At 39.9% G+C, this 15485-nt stretch overlaps 1 protein-coding gene across 1 annotated transcript in view; it reads left to right on the top strand.

The window, feature by feature from the left end:
- ccdc85al (coiled-coil domain containing 85A, like) overlaps positions 1-12203 on the top strand; it is a 29673-nt gene extending 17470 nt beyond the window's left edge. The window contains exons 3-4 of the mRNA XM_075464500.1: positions 7583-7640; positions 11101-12203. Coding sequence (XP_075320615.1) covers positions 7583-7640; positions 11101-11119 — 77 coding nt within the window. The 3' untranslated portion in view covers positions 11120-12203. The remainder of the gene's footprint in view (positions 1-7582; positions 7641-11100) is intronic.
- The last annotated feature ends 3282 nt before the right edge of the window (positions 12204-15485 follow it).

The raw sequence follows: 15485 nt of genomic DNA, 5'->3' as shown, positions 1-15485 counted from the left end.
ACCACTCTCTGACCTGGATGCTGCGATGGAAACTAACATTGTCCCAGAGGGTGACATATATGGGAAGATCAGCCGGCCCAGGATTCTGCTGGTCGTGGTGATCAGCTGGCCCAGCATTTGGGTGGTCATTGTCATGCAAAACATCTCTGAGCTCTCCTAGGAAGGTGAGGAGACGCTCAGTGTTGTAGGCACCAAGTTCAGCATGCCGGTGGAGAAGCCCTCTAGAACTCATGGCAGCGCAGAGAGTGATGTTTCCTCCACGTTGGCTGGGCACATCAACGATAGCTCTCCGTCCTATGATGTTACGGCCTCTCCTCCTCCTTTTTGTGAGGTTGAAGCCAGCCTCATCCACAAATAGAAATTCATGGGGTCTGGCACGAACTCCTCTTCTTCTGCCTTGATCATCCATTTTTGTTTGGAACCTTCAGCAAACTGACTTATCTAGGTGTGGTCACATCATTTGCAATAGGTGTTTTCAATTATGAGTCGTTGTGTTTACTGAATGACACCAGGTATGTTCATTGTATTCAAGTTTTGCTGACTGTGGGTGGCATTTTGCATCACATGAGCTTCACAATGCATATTGGAGCAGAGATATATGCAAAATGTGTTTTAGCAAGGCAAAATGTGTTTAGAGTTTTGAGAAAAAGGGGATGGGTTTTGTGAACAGTGTCTACAGGTGAATTGTGTTTGTGGTTGTGGCAAATGGGGGGTAGTTTTACTAAATGTGTTTAGGCAATTGGTCATTTGGTTTAGAGTACTGGGTTTTGTGTTTTGGCAACAGAGAAAAACTAAATGGTTTCACACAGAAGTTGGACCAAATGTGGGGCATGGCCCAACTTTTATTGTTGTTCCAAGAATTTGCATATTTTGTTTATTTTACTTTCTCTGCTCAAGCTGCTGCCCCTGCGACCCGATTCCCGGACAAGCGGAAGATAATGGTTGGATGGATGGATGTTTATTTTGTATCTTTCAATGGTGTAATGCAAAATTTCTGAGTGCTAAAAATTATAGCTGTTTGAAGAGAAGATATGCTTTTTTTGTGTGAGTGTGAGTGAGTGTGAGCGTAGATGGTTATTTGTCTGGCGACCTGTCCAGGGTGTACCCCGCCTCTCGCCCAATGACAGCTGGAATAGGCTCCAGCTCCCCTGTGACCCTGAGTTAGATTAAGTGGGTATAGAAAATGGTTTGATGAAATGATGTCCCTGTTGCAGAATTAGAGGTGCAACAACAGTGTCTGTGTAGACTAGAGTATGCTCTGCTGTGCCAGCTCTTCTATACACAAATGTTGGCTTTGTTTCTAGCTCCTTAGGTTCTTCAATACGGACTCTCTCATTCCACCACTGTCTATGAACATACAGTATACAATCAGACATGATGGAAGATATCTCACCATCAATAAATGACTATCTGTACGAGTTGCGCAAAACACCCATGAACTGCTGCGACCTAACAGAGCTCAGCCGAGTATCTCCCCAGTAAGGCATTTTCAGCCTGACTCTCTGACTCTCTGATTGCCTTACTGACTGCCAGCTTACCCGAAGGTCCCCGATCTACTGTGCATCACAACAGGCTTCCCTGCACAGCCAGCCTGAATAATTTATATAGACAATTTTTAGAAGATCACAGTGAATGGCCATTTGAAATTACCTTGTATTGATTCTGTAAATTGAGAGAAAAGGAGTGGGGAGATGGGGAGAAAGTGACAAGACTATTGAGAGATGAGCAGCACTGAGGTGAACAGATCTGTGTGTCTAGAGGCTCGATTCAGACATCAATATCAACTTAATTACCGTTTTTTGACAAATCACACGGATACAGTAATTCAGATTTTCTTCTTTTTCAGAACTGCATATCTTTTTATTGCCCAGTGCCCCGAAATCATTTCTGTTATTTCAGCTATATTAATAAAAGAATAGACATTTAATTATGTTGTTAACAAGATGTTTTTAAAATGGTCTTGAATCTTCTTTATGAACTGTGTGATTATGAGAAATATAGAGTTCATTTTAATAGAGTTTGGAGTCTAGCTGCAAAGGGAAAAGGGTACCCCATCCGTAACATTGATTTATTCAGTATGGGATCAGCTTCTCCCAAGCCAATCTCACAGATCTCTTTGTGGGGAAATTTAGAGCCATTCACTCGACCTCTTGTGTACCGAGGTGGAATTTAAGAAGCTTAGCTCCCACATTATTCTGGATTAATCACATTATCTATATACTCTTGCTCTGACCCACATCAAACCTTTTTTCCTCTACACACCTCTCATATCCTGTTGAATCTAATTTCAGTTTGAACACCTTGCCCATAACTAGATCAACAAACACCGTCCACGTGTGCTGTATGTTTGCTCACTTTCTAACTCCCCTTGAAGAGGTCACAGATGTTGGCTAGAATTCACAGAGAGCAAGTTTCATTGGACATTGATCAACTTCTCTGTAAAGGGACTCTCTGGATTTTGGGGTTAGCGGAACTACACCATCACAAGACGGCAGTTAATCTTGTGACCCGTGTGTGTGTCTGTTTGTGTGCTGATCTCATGACAGAAAATCCATTCAAGATAATTATTTTATTGCTTTAGCAGTCTAAGACCCGGAACCTCAGTTAGCTTGTTATGTTTAACAAGGAACAGTACTGTTTCAAATAGTTCTTGCTTTCAGCTTCCATATTTCATGCAGAGATGCTGATATACTTTCTAAATGTGTATTTTTGTAGTGATATGCCACAGATGTATGCTGTTAAATGTCAAAGCAACCATCCTTTTCGCTGGAAAGTGTCAAATATTGATGCTACGTGGCCAAAATATCACCTGAACATTCTTACTGTAGAGTGCCAACATATCTCTGAGATTAATGTCTCTGGAAAGAATCAAAATGTGCTCTGGATGTTTGCCTACATATTGCACCAACTTCAACACAATGTCACCTTAAGCTTAGAGATCCAGTAGCCTATGCAGCAGAAGTGAGTATACCGCTGAGCAATATCACTTAAATGTCAAATGAATAAAAAAAATCAATACAACAAAGGCCAATACCTCAAATATGAGATTAAAAGCCTTTATTTTTTTCGGAACCTTGCATATTTTAGATGCACTGCTGTTTTGTAGAAACACAGCTGTTTTCTGAAGAGGTCACGTTGCTCTGCCTCTCACTATAAGATACCTTAATAGACATCCAGTTCGTAGTTTTGTCGTTTTGTTGATTTTCCTCAGGATGCTCTGGATATTTATCATGCTGGGATATTTCTCCTCTACGGTGTGTTGGGAAACTGGGAATCAGCTTGGCTGACAGTATTTTGGTATCAACAGACATTGACGGCAACATCTTTATGTATAGTTTCCTGAGCAGCTTTTGTACTAATGCAGCCCGATATCAACGTAATCCAACCATTGTGAATTCAGTATAGCAGTCCTGACCAAGTTCAAGTCACACATGCTGGAACTGAGAGCTGAATGAATTCATTCTGCTTTGATCTGCCCGTAGAATGTGCCAACCGTACTAATCAGGCTTCTTTTAATGTTCTTTAACAAAGTTTAATAATTCAGTTTTGAGCAAGCAATATTATTATTATTATTGTTTTCTCTTTCTTTCGACAAAAGCTAAGAGGGTTAATGTAGTGCATTGTCCTTTAGCCTGTCTGAGCTGACACAAAAAACTTAGCTTTCCACTGATAATCCCTGTGCCACCACTGAACAACGATTTGCTCTGTTGTAAAAGATTGTGAATATAGCACACTGTGCAAGGTCCTTTGAGGAACATGACCCCTGCAGCCCAGATTAATGCCAATATGGCTCTGTAACTCCAAGTTACTGCTGCAACACAAGTTTTATCAGATATTTAGCTGACCACCTTCTGTACCCTCCATCGTTGGGAAGTTAGTTTGTTTTTCACGTGGACCCTGATGCAGACATGCAGATACAGTGGATGAAGCCCATAGGCGCACGCACAATCTTTTTACATAACGACGCCTTCGGTAAGGGTCATAAATACACAGAGTTTTGTCCGGTCCATGGTTGATATGATTGGAAAACTGAAAACATGAAAATTGTCCAGGTACAGTTTAAGACTAGTCACATATAATTTCTTGAATTGGAGGAAAATCATCATTATAACAACAGGTGAGCTATATTTTAAATGTCTATGACATATTGCCCAAACACTGGAACTATGGTGAAAGGTGTTTGTTTCTAATACAAGGGGCAACATAATGACCAAAGAAATGTTTTAGCTTTATATTTTTCAGAGATCTGCTTCCTTGACACTTACCTCACGCATGAGAAATAGAAAACATGCTGAAATTCTCGATGGTACGTGGCTGCAGCGTTGTTCATGGGTGAGATGCAACGCAGTTGGTGTGAAGCTGGCCTTAGCTGTGGAGGATGTTTATACAGCTGTGATTGGTGGTGATTTTGAGTTGACTGTATTTTTTCAAGGAAAGAAATTGGTAGTATAAGTTGAAAAGACTTACTCGCATTACCTTTAGCAATGACACACACTATTTGAGCCATTTCCAGTGCAAACCTGTTAGCCAGAAATATCCATTTCTCTATGAACAAGGTATCAAAGAGTTCTGTTCAAGGATTAGATGGGATGTTTCAGAGTCTGAACAGAGGAACAGAAGGGATCCAACCCTCTTTGTTTTAGGAACATTAATCACATGAAAGTAATTGCATGAGTAATGGACCCGGTCAAAAAAAATTCAACACTGATATAACCAAAATGAATACAGAGCTGATTTGTAAAAGGATAAAATGATTGAATGTTAAAATGCTGAATTTAATTTTGGCATCATTATGTAACCAGATTCAGAGGCTATTCGGATGCCGTTGCTCAATTAGCTTCTGTATTCATCCACTATGAGTTCAGTCTAACTTCTGCTGTCAGATGTACCATCTAAATAGCTATCAGCTATTCTGTGTGTACACTTTCTTGGTGTTTGTTTGTGCTCACGTGTTAAGAAGAGGCAAGGTGCATGTGATTTTCCACCCCAACATGCTATGAGCTTAAAAGTAATGAAATCAGTTCCATTCCACACGCCTTGACCCCAAATGAAAATACCCTCCAGCTCACTGCTGCATCCACCACACTCTTTAAAGGAGTTTTCATATATTTGTGCAATCATGCCTAACTCCCCCTTTGTCCCATGAAGATAAACACTGCAAGGGAAAAAGATAGGATAGCAGTGTAGGGGGCAACTGGAATCTTTGGCACAATGTGGCCGTCACAACAGTGTTATGAATCTTTAATGCAAAAATGCTGCCGCACCAAGGAGAGGAAATGTGCTGAAAACGTGATTATGGACTCCTGGGGAGGAGGAAATTGTTGGCTTGGAGAGAAAGAGATAGAGATATCAAACAAGGCGGCAAGGATAAAAGAATTTTGAAGGGCAAAGGAGGTAAGAAGGGACAACAGCTTTAAAGGCTTTGATCTAAGCTAAGGCGAAGCCCTTTTTTCTTCACAGCATAAGTGTACCACATTATGACCAGAACTATATATACAAATCCATAAAAGTATGACAGTAAATACAGTGTCCTGCGCAATGAAAACTTAGGTTTACACTATTTTGTTTGACAGCAACATATTTCCTGAGAGGCATAAATAAAACAGCAGGTCTTTGGTCACAGATGTCAACATGGAGTTGACTTGCCTGTCAAATGTTTAAGAAAGGTGAAGTTGAAAGTATATTTGGATCTATCAGGTTGATATGAGGAGGACCGTGTGATAGCACAACTTGACTTGGTGTACAAAACTTTTCCATCTATCTTTCAAGCTGCAAAGTGATTGCTTTGTCCCTGTTGTCATCTTTGATTAAGGCCTATATAAATCAATCTGCATCACGTGAGTCTGTGCCTGAATAGATTGCCATTTAGCCACCCTGTGAAGGTGAATCACTGTCATTTGCACCACTGCAGCAGAGATTTAAAGCAGCAAACTTAAAGCCAAAGAATCCAGAGATGGGAATATTGATGCGTTTTCCTGAAATTCACATTAGAATTGAACCAACTGGAAATTACCTGAAAGTTTTGCCAACCTGTTCTTACTCCTACTTCTTTGTATACTGATGTTGTGTCGGCTTTGAATGCAGGGTGCAGTCTCAAAGCACCATTTTACATGTACAGGGTTTCCAGAGTTGGTAAGATGACATGGTGAGGTGTTGCCATGGCAACTTGGAAGGTGTCAGAGAAGCTTTTCTCAGTAAAACACATTTTATTGTGTATTCTAACACAGAACCAGGATGTTTTCACAATTATTAAGGAATATTTTGTAGCTTTGTTGGAGCATCAGAAAGTAATACCATCCATGTTTACTGACATTTTTGACAGTTGAGAAAACGTAGTGACAAAGCAAAGTATCAAATGCAGAAGCGGCATGACATAAAAATCCACATAATAGTTCTTTTAGACCTCTTGGCCACCTTATGGTTGGCTTTTAGCTTGGGTCGCTGTTGGGATTCTTGGCGGGACTCTCCAAAGTGAGACAGCTGTCAGCTGCAAGTAACAACTCGGGTACTTCAAGCAGCTCCACTTAACAACGACAACAAAAAAAAAAAAAAAAGAAACTTTTAACCAAGTACTTCTAATGCCCATCATTACCAATATAGTTTTATTGCCTAACCTGGTCGATATAGTTTTTTTGTCTAACCTTTAGCGAGTACGTTTAATGCACAACAAAGCAGTACTGTACAGTAGTAGGAGTAAGGAAGTTAAAAGTGACAAGTCTTAAAGTTTGACTCATAAAGGAGTCCCTTGCTTGAGACTGTGCTATTTATTCTCCTCCTGTCAAACCTCCTCATATGAGTTGTATTGCTGATAGGTTAGCACTATAGAATGACATTTGTCTGTCCTTGTTTACTATTGGCTCAGCTGGTACGTCTCCACCACAGAGTAATAAATGGCAATATGCAGCAGGTCCCTGTGTATCAGAAAGTGACTCACAAGGCTCTTAACTAAGCATCAGCAGGTGACCAGCTGGAATTTAGAATGTGATACTTGATCCTCAGACAAGCATAATACTCTCTGAGGGAATTGTTCTTTAATATCTTTTCTGCATTCATTGATTGTGGAAGAGGAAATGTCAATAGAAAGTGACACTACTCTAATAATCACTAAATATGGAGATATGAACCGGGGTCTCTTGATAAAATGTTTTGCCCTCACTCCGCTCTACTTTTTCTTTAGTATTTTTTTTTTTTTATACTTCCTATATTAAGAGAATGAAAGTTTACTCATGTCCACTTTCATCAAGATGCACTCTGTTTATTTTCCAAAATGCCAACCTTTCTCTCCTGTCTCCTTCTGTTCAGCCATTTCTTTTTGCATGATCTGTGAGTGGCATACGCTCCATATATAAAGCTTTAATATGTATGGAGTTGTATTTCCAGTTCCATATTTTACATACATTCCAAAGGATAACAAAAGCAGGTACTGGTAGTCCATCAAAATGTTTATTTATGAGTAATTTTCCTTTGCTTTGGCTGTCTAAACAGATAGATGTCAGCTCTAAATCATTAGATTAACGAGACACTCTTCACTTGTCAAAACAGCACATTGAAGACTTGTGTCTCTCCTCTCTTTTTCCCACAGCTTTGATATCAGCCGGCTGCTGCAGCAACAACTGTAGAAATGTCAAGCTATGGGACAGGTAAGAATCCCTCTGCACCTTGTTTCTTTACCACAAACCTCTTTTGTGTTAATTAGAGACTTTGAAAGAAAAAGAGCAGTCAATGAAGGTCATTGTCTGTTCTTTCCACAAGGATTCATAATCCTGTAATTAGCTCCCATTATTCTATTTTATCATTCGGTTTGCTCCCTTTAGCTGGCGTCTCGAAACGTATTCTCATTTTGTTGGGTTGGAGCAATTTACATTTGCAGGATTTACATCAAATTTTTAAATCCATGAGCGAGGAGAATGTTATGTATAGCAATGTATAGCAATGTTAAATTCAGATTCAGATTTTTTATTTTTGATATCCATAGTTATACAAGTACAACATGCAGTGAAATGTATTTGCACTTCATTCTCATCTTTATCAGTTGGTGATCAACAAAACATACTGATATTGTGTCATTGCAGTCATTGCAGGGTCATAGGAAGTGTTTGTCCAGTGTTTTCCCTCCAGATGAGTAATGTGTTTGAATGCTTGGTCTGGCCCAGGTGTAATCACAATGGGTTTACAGTGGGACTACAGAGTTAGAGGTGACCCTCTCCTGTCCCTGTGTGCCATCCTACATCTTCATCAGGCATCAGTGGGAGGGCGAGATGGCTGTGTTAATATTTAATGACTGCAGGACAAGGCATAGCTTTCCCTGGAGGATAGGCAAGAATGCATAGGCTACTCCTGGCATTGAAAAATGCACATGCACACAACATATAATCCCAAACCACACAAATGGTCCCCTCATGTGCCATGACCTTTTCCAACATGCATATTCTCCTTTTCTTTCACAATAATATTTTCATTCCATCAGTATAGCTGTGCCTAATTCCTCTCCCTCTTACCTCCTACAAAAATATCAGGGACTCAGGTGAGGAAAAGAAGAAGGTGTACTTGTGTCAGGAGATGATTTGCAAGCTCAGAGAAAGAAAACAAGGATGTGCAAACAATGGAGAATAAAGTCAGGCTGTCCCTCGGTGACCAGACGCAGGCTGGAACAAAATGATCTGTCACTGATAAGCAACACAAAAGCCTGCAGAGATGAACATCTTACTAACTTTCTTTTGATTCTCTGCAGCCTTTGGCAACTGCTTTTATTCATATATCTATCTACCTATTTATCAGAGGACATGACAAGTCGCGACTATTTCCTTTATTAATGATAGTTTGCAAATGTTGGAATGTGTACATGACAGAGGAATATGTGCAGCTACAAGGAAACTAATCTATAAATATAAAGAAGGGGGGGGGGGGGGGGGCCTGGAGCCTATCTCAGCTGTTATTGGGTGAGAGGCAGGGTACACCCTAGACAGATCGACAGTCCACGGGGCCGTACGGAGACAAACGAGACAACCATGCACGCTCATATTCATTCCTAGGGTCAATCTAGAGTCACCAACTAACCTGACATGCATGTTTGTACCCGGAGAGATACGCATACATGGGGAGAACATATAAACTCCACACAGAAAGGCCCCAGCTGGGCTTCACACTCTCAGCTTATCCCATACTGACAGTTAGTCAGGAGGTTGCTGCATCGTTTTTGTTTTTTTCTATTTGTCATGCAGAGGATACCTACAAGTCTCACTTTGATACATAAAAGGTTTCCTGAGCTGGAAACGGGATGCAACGCCATTTCAGTTTGGAGCATTTTGGTGAAGCTTTCTGCATGAAAATCTAGGCTACTTTATCGTAAATTTTAATGCCTTTCCATGTAAGTAATATTAATGCCTTATCTCAACTAAGTACTTTTAAAGTAAAGTAGTACAGTAGAACAGCGTTTGAATTAAAAATAAAAACATGAAATAGGAAGTGGAAAATCTGCAGTAGATTGAACTCAAACACGTCCCATGGTAGAGGGTTTTCTATCACTGTCCTCCCCTCCGACCTCCTTATGTAGTCCATGTTAGTTACTTAAAAGCCATCACTATAAAATTACATTTTCTTATTGCAGTCAACTATTGGCACAACCACTGCGTCACTAACCACGATGGATGGATAACATGGCAGTATGCAGTACCCCGTGCTTTGAAAACTGACACAAAAGGTTCTTGATAAAACAGCAATTCTGTATATGGTGACATGGGAGGGAGAATGTGTTGACTAACTGGGAAGGCCCTGGATAAAACAGAGCTGCAGATCAATGCTTTATTTTAGGCTACTGCGTATTGCAGCTTTTAGTGGTTGCTTGATTCCATTTAACTAGTGGATGGAAAGTTCAGAAGCCATTTAATCAGTTCAATGGTCAAAACTAACAAATCCAATTCACAGGGCAGATGTACCAATATGCTAGTCCAAAACCATAACTAGTAAAACAAGCAGAATTCATACACTAGAAACATTAAAAAAGATGCTGGAATGATGAGTCGAACTGACAAATGATCTGACAGAGAAGGGAAGGGGAAGACAGCATAAACACAAGAGGAGAGCGAGGCAATGAGACACAGGTGTAGTTAATTAGGGTGGAGAGGTAATCACAGGAGGGAATTTAAACAGGACGTGGGGATAGACACAGACATTTAAAAATAAAACAGGAAGAAGACATGATGCAGGAAAAACCTAAACTGAACCTACAAACACACACTTAAAAGGTACCGGGTTATGACACTGTTGTGTCAGTTTGCTGTCATCGCTTAGAGGGACACTTGTATACATAAGGTTGAGCAGTCTTGAATGTTATTAGTGTCATATGTCCCTTTCCTCTCATAACAAGGCAAATGTCTTCTTTGATTAAGGTCTATTAGAGAATTAGAGTGGAATAACCAATTAATTACACTTTTTACCCCCAATATAGTAATTATAAGTAATGCGCAATCAGTTTGAATCCACTGACCAGCAAACATCCTTTAAACTGCATACTACAGCAGCTAGGGATTATCGATCCATCCACTTTCTATTCCCAATTTATCGAATTCAAGGTTGCACGGGGGCTGGAGCCCATAGGACCAATTCAGACATAAATTATGTTACTCACACCTATGTAGAATTTAGAACCAGCTAAATTTAACCTAACATGCATCATTTTGGACTATTAGAGAAAGCTACAGTAAGAAACAAGGAAACTCCACACAGAAACACCCGCAGCCGAGATTTGAACCGGGAACCTTCTATTGAAACTATTTCCTCCACCATCCAAAGTATCTTGACCTGTTGTACTATTAATAAGTCAAATCTTGCATTGAGCAGCATTGTGTATGTCACTAATGGTAATGGATTTTGAGTTTAATATACTGAATGAAACCACAATCTACTGGAAATCCACAAAACACTGGAGCAAACAGGAGCAGAACAGCTTGAACAAACTACCTACCCACCAAACAAAAATGCAGGCACACAGTGGCTCAGGTGCTGTTGTCAGCTGTTTTTTCTTTCCTTCAAGTTTATGAAATCATATCAAAATCAATTTAAATCAAAACAGAATATTGTTTTCTACCTTTTCCTCTACAGCTTTGATGCCTCCTCTTGACAACTTCGCAACCCACGCCTCTCAAAAGGAGGAGGGGTAGCAGTGGGGCAGCCCTCCTTCGTTTCTGGCCTTGATAGACTCCAGGGCCCCTGGAAGCCATCCTCCGTGGCTCCTGACGGTCAGTAGTCCCTGGCCTCATCCATGTCCACAGTCCTCAAAACAGCCTGCCTCCACGTTTTCATTTTTACATACCAAGAATTTGAGCAGATGGGGTGGGATCTTTTTTTTTTTATTAAGGAGGATGTTTTTGTTATGGTTGGTAAAACTCACAAGGACTACTGTGGCTTAATGGATCTGAATGGATATCGCTCCCTGCTCGCTGTGGCAAGTCTGCCTCCTGGAGAGAACTTTGACAGACACGAAGGGACAATGGAGTGTGGTCAGAAGATGAAGAGGACATTGCACTGTTTGTGTCGCTACCCTCTGTTTACAAATGTAGATCATCGGTGGAGAAGCACAGAAAACTTTCTTTACCCTGCTGTTCAAAACCAGAATTATTTTTCCCACACTTTTTGCTCCGTCTCCAACTATTTCCCTGTTTTCTGCTTTTTTCCTCTTCTTGTTCATCCAAGAAATTCATTATCTTCAAAGTGTGTAATGAGACTGGTGTAATCTAATGTTCTGCCTCTCAGTCTCCAAATTCAGATGATCACATGGCTGACATCGTCTCCCTTCCTCATGAAACATTTTCTGCCACTTCAACTGAACATAAAAACAAAACATATTTCTCAAAGATGTTATAGCAAAGAAAAGAAGAAAAAAAAATATTCCTGTGTCTTAAACCAACATGGTCAAAATTACTAGCTGCTGACAGATGTTATAGTTCTATGAGATGCAATGTTCAGGTGTAATTTTTCTTTTTGTATTATCTTCTTTTCTCCCTTAAAGCGCCTATATTTAAGCTGGGGAGAAGGTGATACATTTCTCCATTTTGTTTTTTACAAGGAAGTAAAGTCCAAGTAAAAAGTAGATTATTGGATTAGTTTTCTATATATCTATATATACAAATATTATATGATTATTATTTTTGACTTACTGGTATTACAACTATTATATGATAATGCATATGATATATCGAATAATAAACAGACCTCTTTATCTAAAAGTGCACCGTTTGTTCATGTTTTATTTCATTGAAAAGAAATGACTCACTGGTGACTCTGGTGACGTGGCTGTTTCAAGGTTGGAAGCAAATCTATGAGTCAATGTTCGTGTATAAGTTGTTTTCTAAGCATTGACCAAATATAAAAGTTTTCTTCAGTCAAATCAATTAAACACCAGCAAAAACCCCTGCAGACAATCACACGTGAAGCAGTGACACCCTCACATGTTCCAACATTTCACTCTGTCAGATGGGAGACAACGGCGTCACACTGGAAAGAATTTCCTGTTGGAGAAGCTCCAGGCAGTTCTTCCTTCCTCTGCACCCATCATATTTCCTCACATCCTGCAACATCTGCTGCACTGCTAAGGATTTACAACACCTCCATTTATGCTTCTGTTTTAATGATTTTGTCAGAAGATACGGGCGGTGATATTTTATTGTTCTTTACAGTTGACAAATTCTATGAAATACTAAAACACAAAAATCTTTTTGATGTCTGTCTGCGTGTGTTTATCAGTTTATGGTAGAGATGTACATTTTCACAAATTAATCAGAAATGTATCGTCTCACATACACACACACACACACACACACACACATATACATACGAAAGCAGAGCACTGCAATTTATAACAAAGGTGTTTTTACTGGGGACCACTTTCAAGGTGTATTGATACCCATTTGGTACTGGTGTGAGTGCGGAGGGTGATGTGGGATTGACACTAATAAAATACAGAGCTCAAAGAAGGAAAATGTCAGCCATCGCAACAGAGTAATTCACTGCTGTATTTTCTATACACAATAGTAAAGCTCCGTGGCAACAAAGAATAACATACGAGACAACGACAGACAACAACTGAATGTGTTAATTTAGATGTTTTTTTGCACTTCTTAATATAAAAACTTTAGATATCACTAGAGAGATATTTAGATATTAGCTATCTAAGCTAGGGGCTATTAATGTCAAGTGTGTTAACATCAACGGAATATAAATGAAAATGGCCGTAAGGTCACAAAAACATGTATATTGGGTTGCCCACAATTACCAGTATGCTCATAGAGCAAGTGAAATTAAACTGACGCTGATCTGCTTTGATCTGATTACTCAGAGTCATTAGTGCATGTTTATTGGCCTCAGAAAATCTGTTTAATGAGGGTTTATGCTGCGCTGGTATTTAAATCGCACATCTTGGCATTGATGTTGCATGTTGTCCTCCTATGGGATAACCTGCTGGGCTGACTGGGAGATCTATAGTGGCTAAGAGAACTAAGTGATTTCTTTATGTGATGCAGTAAATGCTGCTCCAGTGAAGGGGAAAAACTGCCTGTTTAAAGATGTGTAGATGCAGAGAAAAGGGGATAATAAAATAGTGTGTATATGTGACCAGATACAATCGTTTTAACATTTCCTTTATAGATTAAACAGATTTTCCATTAGCTCGTGTATTATTTCTACTCTGTAGTCTATGTGCCTGTGTGCTCATCTCAGAGCATTATTTCTTAGTGTTCACATGTGAGTTTATGAAGGGATGTGGATGTAAATGTGGGGTAAGTGCATGTGTATGTGCTGTGCAATATGCACATTCACGTAGGTGGTGTCTTTTTTAGCCAGTCAGAGAACGGCATGTTGAGTAGGACACACCCCTGCCTGCTTATCCAGGAAGACAAAGTGTGTGTGGTTATATTGATTTGTGTGCATCTGTGCATGTTTTGCTGTTTCATGATATAATGCTGCAGTTTATGTGTTTGTGTATGTGTCTGGGTGAGAGCATGCAGCTCCCTGAACTGCTCTGCTGCATTGCAGCACATCCTGCTCATCCTGAGGTCGCCGTCGTCCTCCGCCGGGGCACTCTTCCAAGGTCACAGCAGGTCAATCCTCCCCATCTGCATACCCATCCGCTGCAAGGCTAAATCTGTAAAGTCCACATCAAATCTTCCGACTGGTAAAGAAACTAAACACCAGTGAGAACTGGTGTTTAGTTCTAGTGTTTAGAATCAATCTGTATGGTAACAATAATCTAACAACAGGAAGAAATCTAATTTACACAAACAATCAGTCTATCAGTTGACAAAAGCCAACTCAAGATGAATGGCTGTAGCACACATATTCTACCTGCAAATGCATGCAGCTGAAGTCAGATATGGCAACACTTCGCCTGTCGAGCTCTTTACTGTCCATCTGTTGAGGATGAAGATTTTTATGGCTGCTGTCAAGAGGCACATGAAGCGAAGACATTGTGACCAAAACATCCCAGTTCTAATTTATTATGGCAGAAGGATATTATTGTCTCATATACTGCTAATAGCTGCTGATAGAGAAAATGAAAATCAAATACAAAAACAAACAAATACCGCATGAATGTGAGCAGATGCTAACAGTAAAAACAAATGCCCTCCTTTGTGTGTTGAACGTTTTACTGTAAAGGACAAATTGACGTTCCAGGGCAAAATCAAACAAAAGAGGCAAGTTATTTTAGGATATAAAAATAGATGCCTTACAAGCTTGTAAAAATGAAAATGAAAACCAAGATAAGGCACCCTCAATGATACGGTCAGAAGTGATGAGTGAAAATCGCATGAGCCGAATCTCAAGGTTTAGTCTTATCTTTTTTGATCATCATTCTAATTCTAATCTTTGGCCAGTTGAAATGACAAATTTGCCTGACAGAAAATCATAGCAGCTCTAAAGTTAAGATGGACTGATTTAATGGACGTAACGAGGCCTCTCACTCTGAGCTCTCATGAATTTCCTATTTTTCTGGAGCAACTGGCAAAAAACTGAGGACTAGTCTGTAATTGGAATAAACATACAACAGGTTTGACAACAAACAATGTTCTCTTTTCTTTTCCTCAAAAAGAAACATGGACAAACTCCACTTGTTCTCATAGAATTCCCAATTAATCCCAACAGAAAGTCTATTAGGATATTTAGCACGCTAGATGCAGGATTTTTCATTCTTTCAAATTGTATTTTATACACAATAAACACGACCTGCAATGAGAGGGGACGATGATAGCAGACATGGGGCTTTCACCCAGGAGTCCTCTGGACATGGTTTGACTATCATCACTATTGCTTTCAGTACTTCTTGTTTTCCTCCTACTCTAGTCTCTTTCAGGTACCATCTGGGGTCCTAAATTGACTTGGACATTCGCTTCCTGAGATGGAATCCCCACTCTGAGTGTTCTTCTCTCCAGTCACTGATTACCAGACAACCCAGACGAGTCATCAGTGAACCTTCATATTCATCTATATCCTCA

Source organism: Odontesthes bonariensis, chromosome 4 (genome assembly GCF_027942865.1).
Source record: "Odontesthes bonariensis isolate fOdoBon6 chromosome 4, fOdoBon6.hap1, whole genome shotgun sequence".
NCBI lineage: Eukaryota > Metazoa > Chordata > Actinopteri > Atheriniformes > Atherinopsidae > Odontesthes > Odontesthes bonariensis.
Note: the sequence above shows the minus strand (reverse complement) of the source record. Positions and strands in the feature narration are given on the sequence as shown.